Source organism: Oncorhynchus kisutch, linkage group LG15 (assembly GCF_002021735.2).
Source record: "Oncorhynchus kisutch isolate 150728-3 linkage group LG15, Okis_V2, whole genome shotgun sequence".
Lineage (NCBI taxonomy): Eukaryota > Metazoa > Chordata > Actinopteri > Salmoniformes > Salmonidae > Oncorhynchus > Oncorhynchus kisutch.
In genome coordinates, this window is record NC_034188.2 from 17233324 (window position 1) to 17252230 (window position 18907).

General features: G+C 46.0%; 2 protein-coding genes across 2 annotated transcripts; both read right to left on the reverse strand.

Annotated features, from left to right (window-relative positions):
• Positions 1-2496: 2496 nt before the first annotated feature.
• Positions 2497-8016, reverse strand: LOC109879809 (RDS/peripherin-like protein xRDS35). Its single transcript, XM_031789743.1, has 6 exons — positions 7174-8016; positions 4859-5101; positions 4405-4592; positions 3906-4152; positions 3569-3730; positions 2497-3209 (listed from the first exon to the last, which is right to left on the reverse strand). The coding sequence occupies exons 1-6, from the start codon at positions 7321-7323 to the stop codon at positions 3147-3149; spliced, it is 1053 nt and encodes a 350-aa protein (XP_031645603.1). The 5' UTR covers positions 7324-8016; the 3' UTR covers positions 2497-3146.
• A 274-nt stretch (positions 8017-8290) lies between these two features.
• On the reverse strand, positions 8291-18652 carry LOC116353567 (uncharacterized). Its single transcript, XM_031789744.1, has 7 exons — positions 18102-18652; positions 16403-17963; positions 13833-13861; positions 13341-13469; positions 12185-12251; positions 9998-10105; positions 8291-9738 (listed from the first exon to the last, which is right to left on the reverse strand). Exons 1-7 carry the CDS (start codon positions 18380-18382, stop codon positions 9070-9072), a joined length of 2844 nt encoding a protein of 947 aa, XP_031645604.1. The 5' UTR covers positions 18383-18652; the 3' UTR covers positions 8291-9069.
• Positions 18653-18907: the final 255 nt, after the last annotated feature.

The following is an 18907-nucleotide window of genomic DNA, read 5'->3' on the forward strand; positions in this document are numbered from 1 at the left end:
CACCTAAAGGACTCTCAGACCATGAGAAACAAGATTCTCTGGTCTTATGAAACCAAGATTTAACTATTTTCCTGAATGCCGAGCGTCACATCTGGATGAAACCTGGCACCATCCCTACGGTGAAGCATGGTGGTGGCAGCATCATGAGGTGGGGATGTTTTTCAGTGGCAGAGACTAGTCAGGATCGAGGCAAAGATGAACGGAGCAAAGTACAGAGAGATCCTTGATGAAAACCTGCTCCAGAGCACTTAGGACCTTAGACTGAGGTGAAGGTTAACCTTCCAATAGGAAAACGACCGTAAGCACACAGCCAAGACAAGTCTCTGAATGAGTCTCCTTGAGTGACCCAGCCCATACTTGAACCAGATTGAGCTTCTCTGGAGAGACCTGAATAAGCTGTGCAGCAATGCTCCCCATCCAACCTGACAGAGCTTGAGAGGATCTGCAGAGAGGAATGGGAGAAACTCCCCAATACAGGTGTGCCAAGCTTGTAGCGTCATTCCCAAGAAGACTCAAGTCTGTAATCACTGCAAAAGGTGCTTCAACAAAGTACTGAGTAAAGGGTCTGAATACATATGTAAATGTGATGTTTCACTTTCACTTTTTTAAAATAAATTAGCAAACATTTCTAAACCTTTGTCATTATGGGATATTGTGTGTAGATTGATGGAGGGGGGGCAATTGAATCAATTATAGAATAAGGCTGTAAGGTAACAAAATGTGGAAAAAGTTAAGGGGTCTTAATACTTTCCGAATTCACTGTATGTTATTGGAATTACTCAATAAGTCTGCAAGACTTAAATTGGTCTATTATGCTGGGCAACAGGTTTAATATAGCGTGATGATGACTCCTTACTCCAGCTTACCCACTCCATTCACTTGCGTACAATACACTGTACATAGGATACTTATTGGGTTGTAGAGAGAAGCTGTACTACCTGTCTCATAAACTAGGGTGGGAAATACTCAGTAGGGTCTTTACTAACCAAATGGTTTGTTTTTCAGGGGAACTGTGTCGCACATATTCAGCAACGCTTCGTTTTCCACACTCTCCATAGCTCACAATGCAATACACTGTATTAGACTGTGCATGGGATACGTATAGGCTTGTAGAGATCTTTTCAATCCGTCTCAGCTAAAGTGGGGTGGAAAATACTCCATTTCGTCTCCACTAACCGTTTTTAGTTGGTTTTCATGTATGACACAGTCCCCTCCCAAAACTATACATATTCGGTTAGTAGTAGAGACCCTACTGAGTATTTTACACCCCCTTTACCTGAGGCAGGTAGAAAATATCTCTCTACAGCCCAATATTTTCAACATACCAGTGTCAACATTGTTGGTCCCAAAATAATAGTCATTAAACCCATATAATTATTTTATCTTTTCATAAATAAGTTATTGCCTTTTCTTGTTGGCACAATAAAAGTGTAAATTTATTAAAATTCAGTATGTTTTGAATTAGTTATCCAGATTTTGAAATGCCTGCGTTTATTTTTTAAGCTTTCGTCATTACCATACGAACGTGACGTAAATTTGTGCTGCTGGCAGAATAGTAGTCTGGTGGTGAGCACATTGCAAAGCCACACCGGAATTTCTGAACGCTCACTCGGCTTAGTCATCACCACCTTTACCAGTGAGTATTTTTCCCCCAAAAAAAGCCTCTCAAAGACAAATGAGTAGGTGGATTTAGATGTTGGGAAAATGTAAGACTACTTTGTGCGCACTCTGTGGTATCTTGCTTGTTACAATGTTTCTATTACAATTCACTTATTCAGCTGCTTGTAGCCTATACATCAAGATTGATCAAGATATACTGTAACCAATTTCGGGTACAGTAGTAGGCCTCGAAATGGTCAATTCAATAGGATGGGGGTTCGATGCACTTTCAGGTGTAATGAAATGGCGAACCCTGCTGGAAATCTGGTGTAAAAGTCGGTAGGCTACCATCTATGAACGTTCTACTTATCAAAGGATGACATGTTGTAAACATTGTCGTAAAACACAGTGTATGAACCATTTGACAAAGGAACAAAATAAACAGCAAATAAAATTTTACAAATATGTTGGCTATATGTGCGTTGCGTTAATAATGCGCTCAACATGTGTTGTTGTTGGTCAAAACATAATGAAAAATGTAAATTACAACTTTTTACATGATCACACTTCGACATGACTTTTCTCCAAACCCTGTCCATTGTTAAGGTATGTTTTTACTCCATCTCTCTCAGTGTTCCTGTTGCTGTGCAGAGAACTGCTGTAACAGTAGCCTACGGATTAGCTATGTTTGGATTACGAAGGTGTTATGAGATGTGTCAGAGTATACCTAGCAGCCCAGATTACATTGTACAGTCACTCCGCTCCATACTGTCAGACCTACAGTATCACTAGCATCACGTTGTCATTACACTCACATCCTCCTATACCTCTGGGTGAACTGAAATAACCCAACTCAGTTGTATGTCTATCTAGTACAAAAGGACTCAACTCCGCAAATCCATTAAAAGCAACTAACTTTAATATATTAAATGCCTGATGCCAACTTCACATCATCTTGACACGTTACTTAGCAGTGCGTTAACAAACTCTATAGCCATTTCAGTATTCAATTGACTGTAGGCCTTCTTCACACAGAGTGAGTGTTTTGTATTATTACATTAACTGTGTGCTTTAGATTTAGTCAGATCTGAATGGAAGATCATCAGAACATTAGTGTACTTCAAAGTGTGTGTGTTTTCATTTACTCCTGTACGAATATGTGAGTATTCTTTTTGAGTATTTATCAAATGTGTGTGTGAATTATTTTGTGAATGTGTGTGTTCTTCGGTGCCTTCCAGTGTCTTCTTGACTGTCATGTTTTGTTCTTGACTCAAAGATTATCATTCCAAATTTTGTCAGGTTAAAAACCCTCTGCATTGTTAGATCTTGCAGAGCATGATAAGATAAGATTCCTTATGTATTTTAGTGCTCGTACATTGTTGCAGTATAAATCAAGACAAAAAGTTCAGTGCATGTGTCAAAGCCAACACAGAGCTCTAGCTAGCCCACCATTAGCCTGGTCACAGGCTAGACCACCATGAGGTCACAGAACTAAGATGCCTCCCTCCCTGTCTCAAACCCATATATGGTTATATATTATATTTCATCTAGCTGGACGTGGCTGCCTTCTCGCCGTCCGCCCCTGCTTCTGCCTCATCACCTGCTTCCACCTGTATTGATAAAGAGACGGGACACCATTAGGTTATCTTCAAATGTATTACACAAGGCATTGTGGGTACTGTGGTACATCATGCTAAACCAGGGTCTGATCAGGAGGATGTGTTCTTACAGACGGTTAAAATATACATGTTTTGTGTTGAACATATACAGATGTAGGATCTTCATTTGAATAACGCTTTTGTTGCTGAGAATTGTCTAGCACAGTAGGAAATGCCCATTTGTAGTGTATTTGCGTTTTAAAAAGGTCAGCTCTATTCATTCTCCTATCTGAAACGTTTCGAGCGTTCCACATCCCTGAACACACCCCTGGTATGTTTCATATAGCATTGCGGGTACTGTAGTACACTACCTGTCCGAACTGGAGCAGTTTGAACATGGAGTTCTTGACGTCCATCATGGTTTCTTTCACCCCCTTTGCCAGGATGTAGCCCTCACTGTCAGCTTCGGGGTTCTCCGGGTCCACGCCGTCCAGAGACGTCTGCAGGTACCGCAGACTCACCAACACTGACATCTGTGGAGATGATGTCACAGGGGTCAAAGCCATGGTTACAAAATGTATATCTAAAGCCACCTTATCACAGGGGCAGAGGTTGATGGTAACAAAATCACCACTGAAAACTACCATCACCACACTACAGGGCACCAGTCAATGTTCATATTTTGTCTGTGCTTGTGCATGTGTATACCTGCAAGGAGATGACCGACAGTATCCCGGGGCCGATGGTGTTCATGAGGCCCATGTAGTAGTCGACCAGCGCCTGTCTGCAGCCGCGGTTGTACAGGTTCAGCTCCTCACTCTGGTGCTCATAGTTGTAGTGGGCAGTGTTGTCAGTCAGGTGGTTCTGGAGACAGGGCCGAGGGGAGCCAGGGTTACAGCAGCTGAACGGGACTCCATCCATCAGGTAACGACCGTCCACGTTGCTACGCACACGACTGGAGAGGAGATAGGTTAACGGTTTGATTGAGTGTTTCCATTGTAAAATGTTACCTTACATAAATGACACTGGCTTTAATGATGGATGACACATTTATGAGACATGATGTATAGAAATCTCATGTGAGTCATCATCACCTCAGACAAGTCAGAGAACGGTGGTTTGTGGGCTAAACTTCACTTCTCCTCTCCACCCCCTCTCTCTCTCTCACTCCCTCTCCTCCTCCCCCCTCCATCCCCCTCTCTCTCACTCTTTGACTTCTTTAGAGGTGAAGTCCAGGTATCTGTTGCTGATCCACTGCACCTCGAACCAGTCCCTGTAGTTGGTGTTGCCGCAGCAACGCAGTTCCATTTGCAGCCTGTCGATGGTCTCCTTCTGGAAGCAGCGGCCCGGGACATCCGTGTCCCGGTAGAACCGGATACCGTTCCTCAGGCCCACCTGGGATTGGACAGAGATTATGTCATAAAAGAGATCAGGAAGTACTCATGGGAGCCAAGGCTTGTTCTCAATTAATCTTTCCTGGATTCCTCAGTTCCTATATCCTCGCCTTTTTCTCAAAACACATTGGAGAAGAAGATCTGTGTGGGGGGGGGGGGGGGGGGTTGTCCTTGTCCTCCAATACAGATGTGACGCAGGCGAGGAGATAGGATGCGGGGAATCACAGAAAGACTACATGAGATAGGGTCTAACCTTGAGGCTCTTACCTTGAGGGACTCCTCGAGGTGTCCCTGCAGGGCATAGCTGAGCACCACAGCAGACAGCAACCAGACACACACCATCCAGGCCAGGCCATACCAGGGCAGCAGGAAGGGCTTCCAGGGGGGGAACCGGGCAGAGTCCAGGGAGTCCTGACACACCCGCCCAGCAAACAGGTTGATCCCGATGGTTATCAAGCCCACCAGCATCAAAATGTTGGGCACCACGTGGATCTCTGTGTTATCCATCACCTGGAGGGTCAAAGGTCAAATCTAGTGTCACATTACTATACCAGTTATAACACAGTAGTAAAACTACATCGAAATGATCTATATATGTTACATTACAGCGCTAAGCATCAGAGTATTTGTTCTGGAATGTTCCATTGCATGATGATGATTCAATTTATGTACGTTCATGTAAGGCAATATGAGTAATGGTAGTCAGCACCCTGCATAACTACTTCCATTGCTCCACTATATCCACTGTATGTAAAGTGCAATCAACTACTTCCTTTGTCAGTTTTTTTCTGTTGTATTGGTGTTATTGAGTTTAGGAATGTTGACGTTCTTGTTATTTTTCAGTAACATTCATGTTACGTGTAACAACTTGTCAAATCCAGGTCATTGCATATAGAAAATCCTTGAGTATTGAAGCTAGGAGGATGCACTGGGAAACACTTCCCTTTTTTGATAGGCCCCAGATTGAGCTCACCCTTAATCAATGGTTCATTGGAGATATACCAACAAACCCTACATATCTGGATGATGCGTTACGGCCTCCAATATGTCAGTGTGAATCTTCGAGCGACCCCTCCGCCTCCCTCCATTCATATAATCCATACATAGCATGAGTGATGAACACAGCCACATACATACAGCCACACACCTATAAGCCCCTCTACCCCCCACATACATACAACCACACACCTATAAGCCCCTCTACCCACCACATACATACAACCACACACCTATAAGCCCCTCTACCCCCCACATACATACAGCCACACACCTATAAGCCCCTCTACCCACCACATACATACAGCCACACACCTATAAGCCCCACATACATACAACCACACACCTATAAGCCCCTCTACCCACCACATACATACAACCACACACCTATAAGCCCCTCTACCCCCCACATACATACAACCACACACCTATAAGCACCTCTACCCCCCACATACACACAGCCACACATCTATAAGCACCTCTACCCCCCACATACACACAGCCACACACCTATAAGCACCTCTACCCCCACATACACACAGCCACACACCTATAAGCACCTCTACCCCCCACATACACACAGCCACACACCTATAAGCATCTCTACCCCCACATACACACAGCCACACATCTATAAGCACCTCTACCCCCCACATACACACAACCACACACCTATAAGCTCCTCTACCCCCCACATACACACAGCCACACACCTATAAGCACCTCTACCCCCAACATACACACAGCCACACACCTATAAGCATCTCTACCCCCACATACACACAGCCACACATCTATAAGCACCTCTACCCCCCACATACACACAGCCACACACATATAAGCCCCTCTACCCCCCACATACATACAGCCACACACCTATAAGCTCCTCAACCCCCCACATACACACAGCCACACACCTATAAGCACCTCTACCCCCACATACACACAGCCACACACCTATAAGCTCCTCTACCCCCCACATACACACAGCCACACACCTATAAGCCCCTCTACCCACCACATACATACAGCCACACACCTATAAGCACCTCTACCCCCACATACACACAGCCACACACCTATAAGCACCTCTACCCCCACATACACACAGCCACACACCTATAAGCACCTCTACCCCCCACATACATACAGACGACAGCCACACACCTATAAGCCCCTCTACCCCCCACATACACACACCAATAAGTACCTCTACCCCCCACATATACACAGCCACACACCAATAAGCTCCTCTACCCCCACATACACACAGCCACACACAAAGCTTGTCCAGATTCAAGCCAACTGCATCATGCCAGCCCAATGTTGTTCTGTGCTGTGTGAATAAAGCTTTGATAGGCGAAGGTGTGTGAAACAGACGCCACACTGACAGACACATGGAAAACACAGCAGCGTGTTTAATTGAACCAGCCAGGACAGACGACAGGAACAGTAGTGACACAGACAGACGGACAGTTGTGTGTGCTGTGTGATTTCCAAGTGCCAGAAACGTGTGTGTCGTGTGAAATACATAAGGTTTGTGTGTGTGTAATTTGCTATGTGTGTGTTATAGTGTTCGCCAGTACCTCTGCCCTGCGGAGCAGCTCAGTCTTGAGGTACACTCCCAGGGAGAAGGTGAAGGCCCCAGCCAGCACGGCCAGCCAGGACAGCAGCCACAGACTCTGGGCCAGACGCACACGCCTCTGCAGGGGGAACTGCAGCTTCAGCAGTGCCATGGCAACAACCAACAGAGACAAAGGAAGAGAGAGAGAAGAAGAAGAGGACGGAGGGAGGGAGGGAGGGAGGGAGGAGATGTTGGGATAATCAAGTAGAGAGAGATAATGGTGAAGGATGAGGGAAAGAATATCGGTAGGTTCAAAGAAGGAAAGTTCTGGGGGACAAAGGTGGACTACTGCGATTCATAGGAGTAGGTTATGCAAAGGTTGTTGTATTAGACAAACAGGTACGGCTTGGCCTTTCCAGGGTGCGTTGGTGAGTTATTATCAGGTTGATCTCTTGTAAGTTGAAATAATAAGGAAGATCCGTCTGATGGTGAAGAACAGGTTCAGGTTGGGGACGATAATCCAAAGCTTTCACGTAGAAAGGAAAATATAAAACATCTCTGAAGTAATCCAAATAAATGAGGGAGACAAAACTGAAGGCCAAGAAAATAATGAATCTAATCGATATTTGATAATTCACGTCCTCTTTTGACAGCAAAACTATGATCCTCTAAATCATCAGGTTGGGGTTGCACCACAACAGTGACCCTTCGTTTCACACAATTACTGACAATGACAACCCCAGTTTGTTTAGGATGGAACCCTTCTGGTGTGGTCAAGGTGCACCCCTAAATTCCTGCTGTGCCCATGGTGGAGAACACGGACTGGCCAATGTCGAGGGTACAGTATGGTTATGGTAATCCCCCAATCATAGTCCCTGGGATCCTATTAGGACAGGAGCACCAATGGGAAAGCAGGCCAGTGTCTGATCAGCAAACCTGCACTGGGCCAACAGGTTGGATTTGACAGTTATGACAGGTATACTCACAGAGAGTTGAGACAGGACGGAGAGGGCCAGGGCTATAGTTTATACATGCAGATACATAGAGCTTACAGGCTGAGGGACTGGGGGAGGGGGAGAGTGATCGCTTACCACAGGAAGTGGGTAATGTTTGGGAGAAAGACAAATCAAGAAACCATACATCTTAGAATTAGTCATTTTATTGATCTACAACATCAAAAGCCTTGGGGGGGGGGGCAGCAGCTTTATACACTTTTAGCTAAGATAGTTCATTAGGATGGACAGCATAGCATTAATGTAGAGCCCTGTGTTTTGGACAATCATGTCACAAGTTCTGGATTTGAACCTTTCTTTAAAGCTTTTTCATCTAACGGTCCCCTTTTCCTTTTTGGGTCAGATGGTCCAGCATCATTGTCCAACACCATCCTCAGACAATTGCTTTCATAGTTGGTGTAATTCTCATTTCTGGAAAAGGCTTCAAATGAAGGTTAAACTCTGGGTCATGTGACATGATAGCCCAAAACACAGTGGGTAGCAGCTGGAGCGATGTTATTCAGATATGAAGGTTACTTCATTGGCTTACTGGAGCTTACAAAATAGCGGTCATTGTTATAAAATAGAAAATTCTACTCACTGTCTAGACATTAACAAAAAAAACTTTAAATTCTGCATCACTTCATAAGGAAAAGGAGGGACTGTACCACATTGCAAATTTGGATTAATAATTATATTCTGTATATATGTCAATGAATTGTTGAAGTCTAATACTTTCTTTACCACTGCACCACAATACCTTTGGGAAAGAAACAGAATGTAATATTTACAATGCCATCACTCAAATGTATAGTGACATTAAAATGTTAAATAAATGCAGATCTACAGGCCCCAAACCATCACATCTTGAACAATCCTAGCCTATGTAATATAAGGTTATAATTACAGCAATTCATAGGTTCCTTTCACTCTGCCCCCCTCTCTTCAGCTGTTCCCCCTCCCCCGTTGGCCTTGTGCCCCCTCTCCCCACCTCCACCCCCATCCTCTGGGTGTGTCAGCTGGTGCATGAAGTCATCCAGAACCCTCTGGGCCGTCAGATAGGACACATCAACAACAGCACCCTGCTTACTCTCAGCTGCTCTCCCTGCAACTGCCACGCCCCCCTTGACAGCAGGCACAAGGTAACCCTCCTCCCATGCACCTTCTGCACCCCCTGTTCCCAACTCCACCAGAGGGTAGGGGTTGGGAGGGGTGTCAGTGTGAGGTTGGTAGTTGGAAGGCCGGGGCTGTCTTGCTGCTTGGCTGGCAGCTAGTTTCTTATAGATAGCCATACTGATGTCAGCGACGGAGAAAGGGGGACTCATCGGGCGAGAATCCTCATTTCCTGTCTGACCTATCACCCCAAACCCCTCCTCCTGCTTCCAGGGCATAAAAGCAGTGACCTTTTGTGGACCCGCCTCAAACTCCCTGAGTCCTGCACCTGACCAATCAGACGGCTTCTGCTCCAGTTTTGTAGCGGGTGATTGGATGTCGCTTGTGGATTGGCCGGTTTTCAAGGCGTTCTTCAGGAACTGCTTGACAGTGTCTCCAGAGTCAAAGTGCTTCTCTATGAGCTCCTTGATCAGACAGGGAACCTGGAGGACAGCACAGACATCCTCTCAGTTCATACAATACAACAGACATAGAGAAACCAGTAGATGAGGTAGAAGAAATGATGAGCTGAACATGAGTTGAGGAGATTATGGATAGTCTTTTCATGTACGGCCAATATCAACTTTACAAATACAAAATCATCATATTGATTTTCCACCACTCTTTCTGTTGCCAGTATGTAAACTAATCTAAATGTGCGTTTTGGTTCATGTATTGCTCAGTAGATGGTGCTGTGCTCACATTGATGTTCTCCAGAGAGGTGATGGTGGCGTTGGCCTGCTCCAGCTCTGTGCTGAGATGGGCGATACGCTGCACCATATACTTCCTCTCAGAGCTAAGGCTCTCAGTCTGCAGGGATAGAGGAGAGTACATGACTCAACATATTCACTACAGTTTGTTCTAGAGATGGTATAACAGTAGTACTAATTGTGCTCTCAGTCTTCAAGGACAGAACAGAGCAGAGGACATCAGTCAACACAACACTGTGTGTTGTAGAGGTGACAGAGAGGGAGAAGGATATTCAGAGCATGGGGTATAGTTTATATAGTGGCAGGAGTCTTTCTTAACCATATGAAAAGACGAATTTGGCATTACTCTGGACCCTGATCTCTCTTTTGACGAACATATCAAGACTGTTTCAAGGACAGTTTTTTTCTATCTTATGTAACATTGCAAAAATCTAAAACTTTCTGTCCAAAAATGATGCAGAAAAATTAATCCATGCTTTTGTTACTTCTAGGTTAGACTACTGCAATGCTCTACTTTCCGGCTACCCGGCTAAAGCACTAAATAAACTTCAGTTAGTGCTAAATACGGCTGCTAGAATCCTGACTAGAACCAAAAAATGTGATCATATTGTTCCAGTGCTAGCCTCCCTACACTGGCTTCCTGTCAAGGCAAGGGCTGATTTCAAGGTTTTACTGCTAACCTACAAAGCATTACATGGGCTTGCTCCTACCTATCTTTCTGATTTGGTCCTGCCGTACATACCTACATGTACGCTATGGTCACAAGACGCAGGCCTCCTAATTGTCCCTAGAATTTCTAACAGCTGGAGGCAGGGCTTTCTCCTATAGAGCTCCATTTTTATGGAACGGTCTGCCTACCCATGTGAGAGACGCAGACTCTGTCTCAACCTTTAAGTCTTTACTGAAGACTCATCTCTTCAGTGGGTCATATGATTGAGTGTAGTCTGGCCCAGGAGTGTGAAGTTGAACGGAAAGGCTCTGGAGCAACGAACCGCCCTTGCTGTCTCTGCCTGGCCGGTTCCCCTTTCCACTGGGATTCTCTGCCTCACTGGCTTACTTGTGCTGTTTCATGCCGTCCCTAGGAGGGGTGCGTCACTTGAGTGGGTTGAGTCACTGATGTGATCTTCCTGTCTGGGTTGGAGCACCCACTTTGGGTGTGCCGTGGCGGAGATCTTTGTGGGCTATACTCGGCCTTGTCTCAGGATGGTAAGTTGGTGGTTGAAGATATCCCTCTAGTGGTGTGGGGGCTGTGCTTTGCCAAAGTGGGTGGGGTTATGTCCTTACTGTTTGGCCCTGTCCGGGGATAGCATCGGATGGGGCCACAGTGTCTCCTGACCCCTACTGTATCAGCCTCCAGTATTTATGCTGCAGTAGTTTATGTGTCGGGGGGCTAGGGTCAGTTTGTTATATCTGGAGTACTTCTCCTGTCTTATCTGGTGTCCTGTGTGAATTTAAGTATGCTCTCTCTAATTCTCTCTTTCTCTCTCGGAGGAGGACCTGAGCCCTAGGACCATGGCTCAGGACTACCTGGCATGATGACTCCTTGCTGTCCCCAGTCGTGCAGCCGTGCTGCTGCTCCAGTTTCAACTGTTCTGCCTGCGGCTATGGAATCCTGACCTGTTCACCGGACGTGCTACCTGTCCCAGACCTGCTGTTTTCAAATCCCTAGAGACAGCAGGAGTGGTAGAGATATTCTTAATGATCGGCTATGAAAAGCCAACTGACATTTACTCCTGAGCTGCTGACTTGCTGCACCCTCGACAACTACTGTGATTATTATTATTTGACCATGCTGGTCATTTATGAACATTTGAACATCTTGGCCATGTTCTGTTATAATCTCCACCCGGCACAGCCAGAAGAGGACTGGCCACCCCTCATAGCCTGGTTCCTCTCTAGGTTTCTTCCTAGGTTTTAGCCTTTCTAGGGAGTTTTTCCTAGCCACCGTGCTTCTACACCTGCATTGCTTGCTGTCTGGGGTTTTAGGCTGGGTTTCTGTACAGCACTTTGAGATATCAGCTGATGTACGAAGGGCTATATAAATCAATTTGATTTGATTATAGGCCAGGGACCACAGTTCAACCTGGTCAGGTTCTGGCCCTAAATAAGATAATCTCAGTGTCTCTCTCTCCGTCTCTGTCTTTGTCTCTCCGTCTGTCATGTTTGACCTAATTCTTACCGCTGAGTGCAGTTTCTCCCCCAGAAGGCTGTTGGTGTGCTGGGTACCTGTGTGTGTGTCCTGGAGCCTGTAGCAAAGAGAGACAGCATCACGGCTATGAATTTTGGGCTCATGTTGTATACCATTACCCCCACCCACCCACCCCTAAGTCCTTGGTCATGAGGCCATCTGACCTCTGACCCTAACAATAGATCAGACCATACAGATGGCAGGCAGAGAACCACTCAATTTAACCACACCAATCAGTCACACAAAGCTATTGATCAGTGGAATTTGCCTTCCAGGACAAAAATGTAGGGCAAAAAAGGGCTATTTCAAAGGTTCAACAGAATGAGACATTCATAAAGTCTACTCTGTAAATCACAAAGGCCATGCCTAGATGTGCTGCATGCCTTCCCTGGTGCTCACGGTAACTTGAAAAGGGAGAGGCAGATGTATTGTAATCACATCAAAGACATACGAGGACAAGCGCAAGCATTGTTACTACAGTATTATACAATGATTATTGTTTCTATTGACGCACTTTACACTATAGTCGTCATCAAATTAATCATGTTACTGTGTAACACTATAGATTCATCATATTATCATGTTACTATATAACACTATAGCATCATCATATTATCATGTTACTATATAACACTATAGTATCATCATATTATCATGTTACTATATAACACTATAGTATCATCATATTATCATGTTACTATATAACACTATAGTATCATCATATTATCATGTTACTATATAACACTATAGTATCATCATATTATCATGTTACTATATAACACTATAGTATCATCATATTATCATGTTACTATATAACACTATAGTATCATCATATTATCATGTTACTATATAACACTATAGTATCATCATATTATCATGTTACTATATAACACTATAGCATCATCATATTATCATGTTACTATATAACACTATAGTATCATCATATTATCATGTTACTATATAACACTATAGCATCATCATATTATCATGTTACTATATAACACTATAGTATCATCATATTATCATGTTACTATATAACACTATAGTATCATCATATTATCATGTTACTATATAACACTATAGCATCATCATATTATCATGTTACTATATAACACTATAGTATCATCATATTATAATTAGCTCTGACCTCTTGAACTTCTCCTTCATGTGGCTAAGCTCCTCCCTGGCCCTGGCTAGCTCCGCCTCCAGACTCTCAATGCAGACCACTGTTTGCATCAGGTTCTGGTGCAGCTCAGCATTCTCCTCCTGCAGTGCCCTATTTACACACAGGAGGGTCATGGGAGATGGAATTTTATTACAAAAATGCGCAGTCACATTTCCTAAGGCCATTTTAGCACATTAGATGCTATGGATATAGCTCAGGTCAGCTTCTAGAGATGTTACATTTCACATTGCCTTGTTAATACAGACTGAACGCTGTGCGTTGTACCATCGTTACACACATTTCTCCTTCATCTTGTTCTTCATCCATCTTTACTGATAGAGGTGGTGAGAGAGCTCTGGAAGCCATTAGTGGAATCGATATTCAGTGACCTTTCACAATCAAATGGATGCTCTTTAGAGTGTATTGATAAACAGAGAGGAGAGGGGAGAAAGAAGGGGAAAAAATCACACTCACTGGAGTTCGCCTTTGTCACCTGTCAAGGCCTATGGAAAGAGACAGCAGAAGAGAAGAGACGATTAGAGATGTTGATGATTTTCTAATAACTTTCAGTACAGTTATATTAGTTGTATTAGTAATGTTATCATGTGCAGTTTGTTTCTGTGATTATTATTAGTCATTACCATATACATCAGGGATATTGTTATTGGAAGCTTTGACAAGGTACAATGCAGTTTCTTCACTTCCTAATAAAGTTTCATAAACTGAATGGAATGTTTTTTTTACAGAGATGAAAAGGGCAAAGAGAATGATAGGGACATAACAGAGCCAAAGTAATTGATTATTGAACTTAAGTTCATACGCTCCAGGAAAAGCTATTGATTGTGCGTCAGTGAGGTTAATAAAGTCAGAGCCACAGCATGGTTACTCTGGCCCTCTCTGTGCTAGCTGGCACTCAGGCAGTCTCCGGTTGGGTAGCGTGTTGTTCCCAATGCAACACATTGCCTATAAAGGTTACCTGTTACCTAATGTGGTTAATTGTGGACAAAGGATGACACAGACAGAGGATGACGCTTGAGTTCTCTTTATATAACTGCTGCTTTGTGGTTGAGGGCACTAACTGACACTCCCTGTGTGGTTGAGGGCACTAACTGACACTCCCTGTGTGGTTGAGGGCACTAACTGACACTCCCTGTGTGGTTGAGGGCACTAACTGACACTCCCTGTGTGGTTGAGGGCACTAACTGACACTCCCTGTGTGGTTGAGGGCACTAACTGACACTCCCTGTGTGGTTGAGGGCACTAACTGACACTCCCTGTGTGGTTGAGGGCACTAACTGACACTCCCTGTGTGGTTGAGGGCACTAACTGACACTCCCTGTGTGGTTGAGGGCACTAACTGACACTCCCTGTGTGGTTGAGGGCACTAACTGACACTCCCTGTGTGGTTGAGGGCACTAACTGACACTCCCTGTGTGGTTGAGGGCACTAACTGACACTCCCTGTGTGGTTGAGGGCACTAACTGACACTCCCTGTGTGGTTGAGGGCACTAACTGACACTCCCTGTGTGGTTGAGGGCACTAACTGACACTCCCTGTGTGGTTGAGGGCACTAACTGACACTCCCTGTGTGGTTGAGGGCACTAACTGACACTCCCTGTGTGGTTGAGGGCACTAACTGACACTCCCTGTGTGGTTGAGGGCACTAACTGACACTCCCTGTGTGGTTGAGGGCACTAACTGACACTCCCTGTGTGGTTGAGGGCACTAACTGACACTCCCTGTGTGGTTGAGGGCACTAACTGACACTCCCTGTGTGGTTGAGGGCACTAACTGACACTCCCTGTGTGGTTGAGGGCACTAACTGACACTCCCTGTGTGGTTGAGGGCACTAACTGACACTCCCTGTGTGGTTGAGGGCACTAACTGACACTCCCTGTGTGGTTGAGGGCACTAACTGACACTCCCTGTGTGGTTGAGGGCACTAACTGACACTCCCTGTGTGGTTGAGGGCACTAACTGACACTCCCTGTGTGGTTGAGGGCACTAACTGACACTCCCTGTGTGGTTGAGGGCACTAACTGACACTCCCTGTGTGGTTGAGGGCACTAACTGACACTCCCTGTGTGGTTGAGGGCACTAACTGACACTCCCTGTGTGGTTGAGGGCACTAACTGACACTCCCTGTGTGGTTGAGGGCACTAACTGACACTCCCTGTGTGGTTGAGGGCACTAACTGACACTCCCTGTGTGGTTGAGGGCACTAACTGACACTCCCTGTGTGGTTGAGGGCACTAACTGACACTCCCTGTGTGGTTGAGGGCACTAACTGACACTCCCTGTGTGGTTGAGGGCACTAACTGACACTCCCTGTGTGGTTGAGGGCACTAACTGACACTCCCTGTGTGGTTGAGGGCACTAACTGACACTCCCTGTGTGGTTGAGGGCACTAACTGACACTCCCTGTGTGGTTGAGGGCACTAACTGACACTCCCTGTGTGGTTGAGGGCACTAACTGACACTCCCTGTGTGGTTGAGGGCACTAACTGACACTCCCTGTGTGGTTGAGGGCACTAACTGACACTCCCTGTGTGGTTGAGGGCACTAACTGACACTCCCTGTGTGGTTGAGGGCACTAACTGACACTCCCTGTGTGGTTTGAACTTCAATAACTCTAAAGAACTTTGGGACAAATCCTAATTTACATGAATGCATGATTTACCTAACTCTACAGCTAGGACCTACTAGCTATAGTATGTATTTAGACCCCTCGACTCCACCAGCATACAGATGTAAGATCTTAATTTGATCACTCTTTTGTTGCTGAGAATCCTCCTGCACAGAAAGAAATGCAAACTTATAGTGTATTTGAGTTTTAAAATGGCTTTTAAAGTCTGTCATTTCCCGTTTGAAATTTCAGACTTGATTTGTCCTAACGCAAAATGTATCAACCCCTACAAAAACGTCCATTAATTATAATCCACATAATAATTCACATTTCCTGTTGATGCAGGATTATTTTCCTTCTGTAGCAAACTGGCTCAAATTCAGACCCTACATCTGTAGTTGACATCAGTTAGACTCACCCTGTGTGGCTTTGGACGCCAGCGGTAGGTTGACCAGTTGTGGCGGTCGCTCTGCTCGGAGCTGGGGCTGGCCGTGTCTCGGTCTCTGTTCCGGGATGAGTCAGACTTGCTGGAGGGAGACTCTGACTCGGGCCCTGGCACTGGAGGAGGGGAGTGTGTGCGGATTGGGGTGCGGTGGGGTAGCTGGGGTTGCTGGGTGTGTGGAGATGAAGGTGGGCTATGGGTGGACCTGTGGCTCTGGTCAAGGTGTTTGTAGCTCCGGTGTTTGTGATGGCTGGGCTCAGGGCTGGAGCTGACAGTGCCGTCTGTAAGAAGGGAGCCATACCGCCCATGCCTATTACCGACAGGACCCTGGAAGTCAGGCAGGGAGGCCGGTTGGTCTTCATAGCCAGCCGGTGGGTGGGGCGGGTAGGGTTGGCTGGAGTGGCGGGTTGGGGGGCTGCCTAGACGAGGAGTGTGGTTCTTGCTTTCATACCCAAACTTTGTAGGGAGAGATATTTTCCGTGATCGTGTGTCAGAGTCATTCCTCAGTTTCCTAGGTTTAGTAACCGTCTCCCTCTCCTCCCCCTGCCCATCTCCCTGCTTTTTCAAGGGAAGCTGGGGCTGACTTTTCAGTTGAGATTTGGGGGATGCTGGGGTTTTGGCTGGACCCGGTCCTACAGTCTCGACAGGGACCCCCAGAGTATTGAGACGGGCGGGGCTGATGACCTGTTTAGTGATCTCATCCAGGAAGGCAGAGAACTGTATCTTCCCCTTCACCATGCTCTGCCTGGCTGCATCCTTCAGAGCCTCCACATCCTGCTTCCCCTTGGGCCCTGCTGTCTTGCCTGCCACACGGGGGGACAGCACCTCCATGGATTTGGCCTTGCGGATGTCCGGCGGCGCCTCCTTGTTTTTCAGGATGCCTTTACTGGGGAGCTGGATCGAGGACACTGCCCTCTTTGGCCCAGCCAGGACCTCTTCACTGAAGGCCAGGCTACGGCCCAGGCTGGCTGTCTTGTAGAGGGGTCCGTGCTTCAGGTGTGGGGGTGTCCGTGCTTTCCCTCTGTCAGTGCCTGTATTCTGCAGCAACCCCTCTTCACTGCGGCTGTGACCCCGGTTGAGCTCGGAGTAGCTGGGCTCTTGTCCTCCCCTCCCCTGGGCCCGATGGTTGGTCCCAGGGCTTCCTCCTCCGTGCAGTTGCCCCTGTTTGACCGTGGCATACACCTGCAGCTCACTGTCATCCTCCCGGAACTGTCGTCCTCCTGCAATGTTGGAGCAGGACATGGTATGCTGCGGCCGGCTGGCGTGCTTCAGGGAGAACTTGTCGTCAATGCCGGACCATTCGATGGAAGAGTCGGAGGAGGAAGAGTCGGAAGATGAGAGGGAGGAGGAAGATGCTCTGGAGAGGGTGACTGTGGTGTGGTGGTCCGACATCTCGTCGTCGTGATGAAGGTGCTGAGGATGATGATGGTGACGTCTATGGGATTGCTCCTGGTCATCTTGGAAATGGTTACCACGGTGATGGTGGTGAACGTGGCGTTCGCTGCTGCGTCTATCATTGTCCCGTGACCTCCTGTAGCTGATATGGAGAGATGACGTAGTAATTATGTATTCATCCAATTACCACACTCAATTGTAATCTTCATCAAATGTGCATTCCTCATTACTGTTTAAAAAAGGAAACTTTAATGAAAGGGAAACTCAAAAGTAATCTTACCTGTGTATCTCCCTTTCTTGATCCCGGTGATGGCGGTGCTTCTGTGATGTGATCCCACCTGGAGGAGGACTATGAACAGGAGTGAAAAACTTCTCCATCATTTGTCTCTTCCCTGCAGGGAGGTCGTTGATGCCCTCTTGATGTCTCTCCTGTAAATAGTGTTGGTCAGCTTCTGATCTCCGTCTGGGGCTGAAGTCCCTATCCCTGTCCCTATCCCTGTGTCTGTCTGATGGTGACCTCTTGGGTCTGACTGCTCCCTGTCTGTCAGCCTCAGAGATCATAGCTCCAGAGCTGAAAATGAACAACCATCACTCTGTCAGCATGTACCCTTGTTACTTCTGTTCTGTCTGAATGAGAAATGAATAAGAATGTCCAAAAGGATTTTTTTAAAGTCTGGGTTTTAAAAAATCTTAAATGTTTCCAATTAACGAACCCAAAGTTGTTTCTGCTGAAAGGGGAAAGTAATTATCTCAATTAAGTATCCAGCTGTTAAGTTATTCTGGACAGTTTATTAGCCTCTCATCTTGTTGCTATCCATCTGTCTTCCTCGCCCTCCAACTCTAGAATAGCTGCGTGACAGTAGAAGGGATATGTTTGACTTGCTTTGCCACATCCCTGACTCAATATCATCGAATCCTGATGTAATGGTGTTTCATCGAACCAATTAAAAGCGTGAGACTGACAATTGTCCTCGTGAATGCAGAACAGGATCGAACCGATACAGCTGGAACAAGAACATTGGTGCAGTTCATTTATCCTATTGATGTGGATTATTGTTATAAGTGTGGGGTTATCCTTGGCCTCTA

Bases quoted from the DNA above. Each gene is read 5' to 3' on its own strand.
- LOC116353567 (XM_031789744.1), bottom strand. From the start codon at position 18,382: ATGATCTCTGAGGCTGACAGACAGGGAGCAGTCAGACCCAAGAGGTCA. The intron at 12,252-13,340 runs GTCAGAGCTAAT...TCTTTGCTACAG, and splicing joins ATGAAGGAGAAGTTCAAGAG to GCTCCAGGACACACACACAG. The intron at 9,739-9,997 runs GTGAGCACAGCA...GCTGTCCTCCAG, and splicing joins CCTCTCTGGAGAACATCAAT to GTTCCCTGTCTGATCAAGGA.
- LOC109879809 (XM_031789743.1), bottom strand. From the start codon at position 7,323: ATGGCACTGCTGAAGCTGCAGTTCCCCCTGCAGAGGCGTGTGCGTCTG. The intron at 4,593-4,858 runs GTAAGAGCCTCA...GTCCAATCCCAG, and splicing joins ACCTCGAGGAGTCCCTCAAG to GTGGGCCTGAGGAACGGTAT. The intron at 3,731-3,905 runs GTATACACATGC...TCATCTCCACAG, and splicing joins TGTCGGTCATCTCCTTGCAG to ATGTCAGTGTTGGTGAGTCT.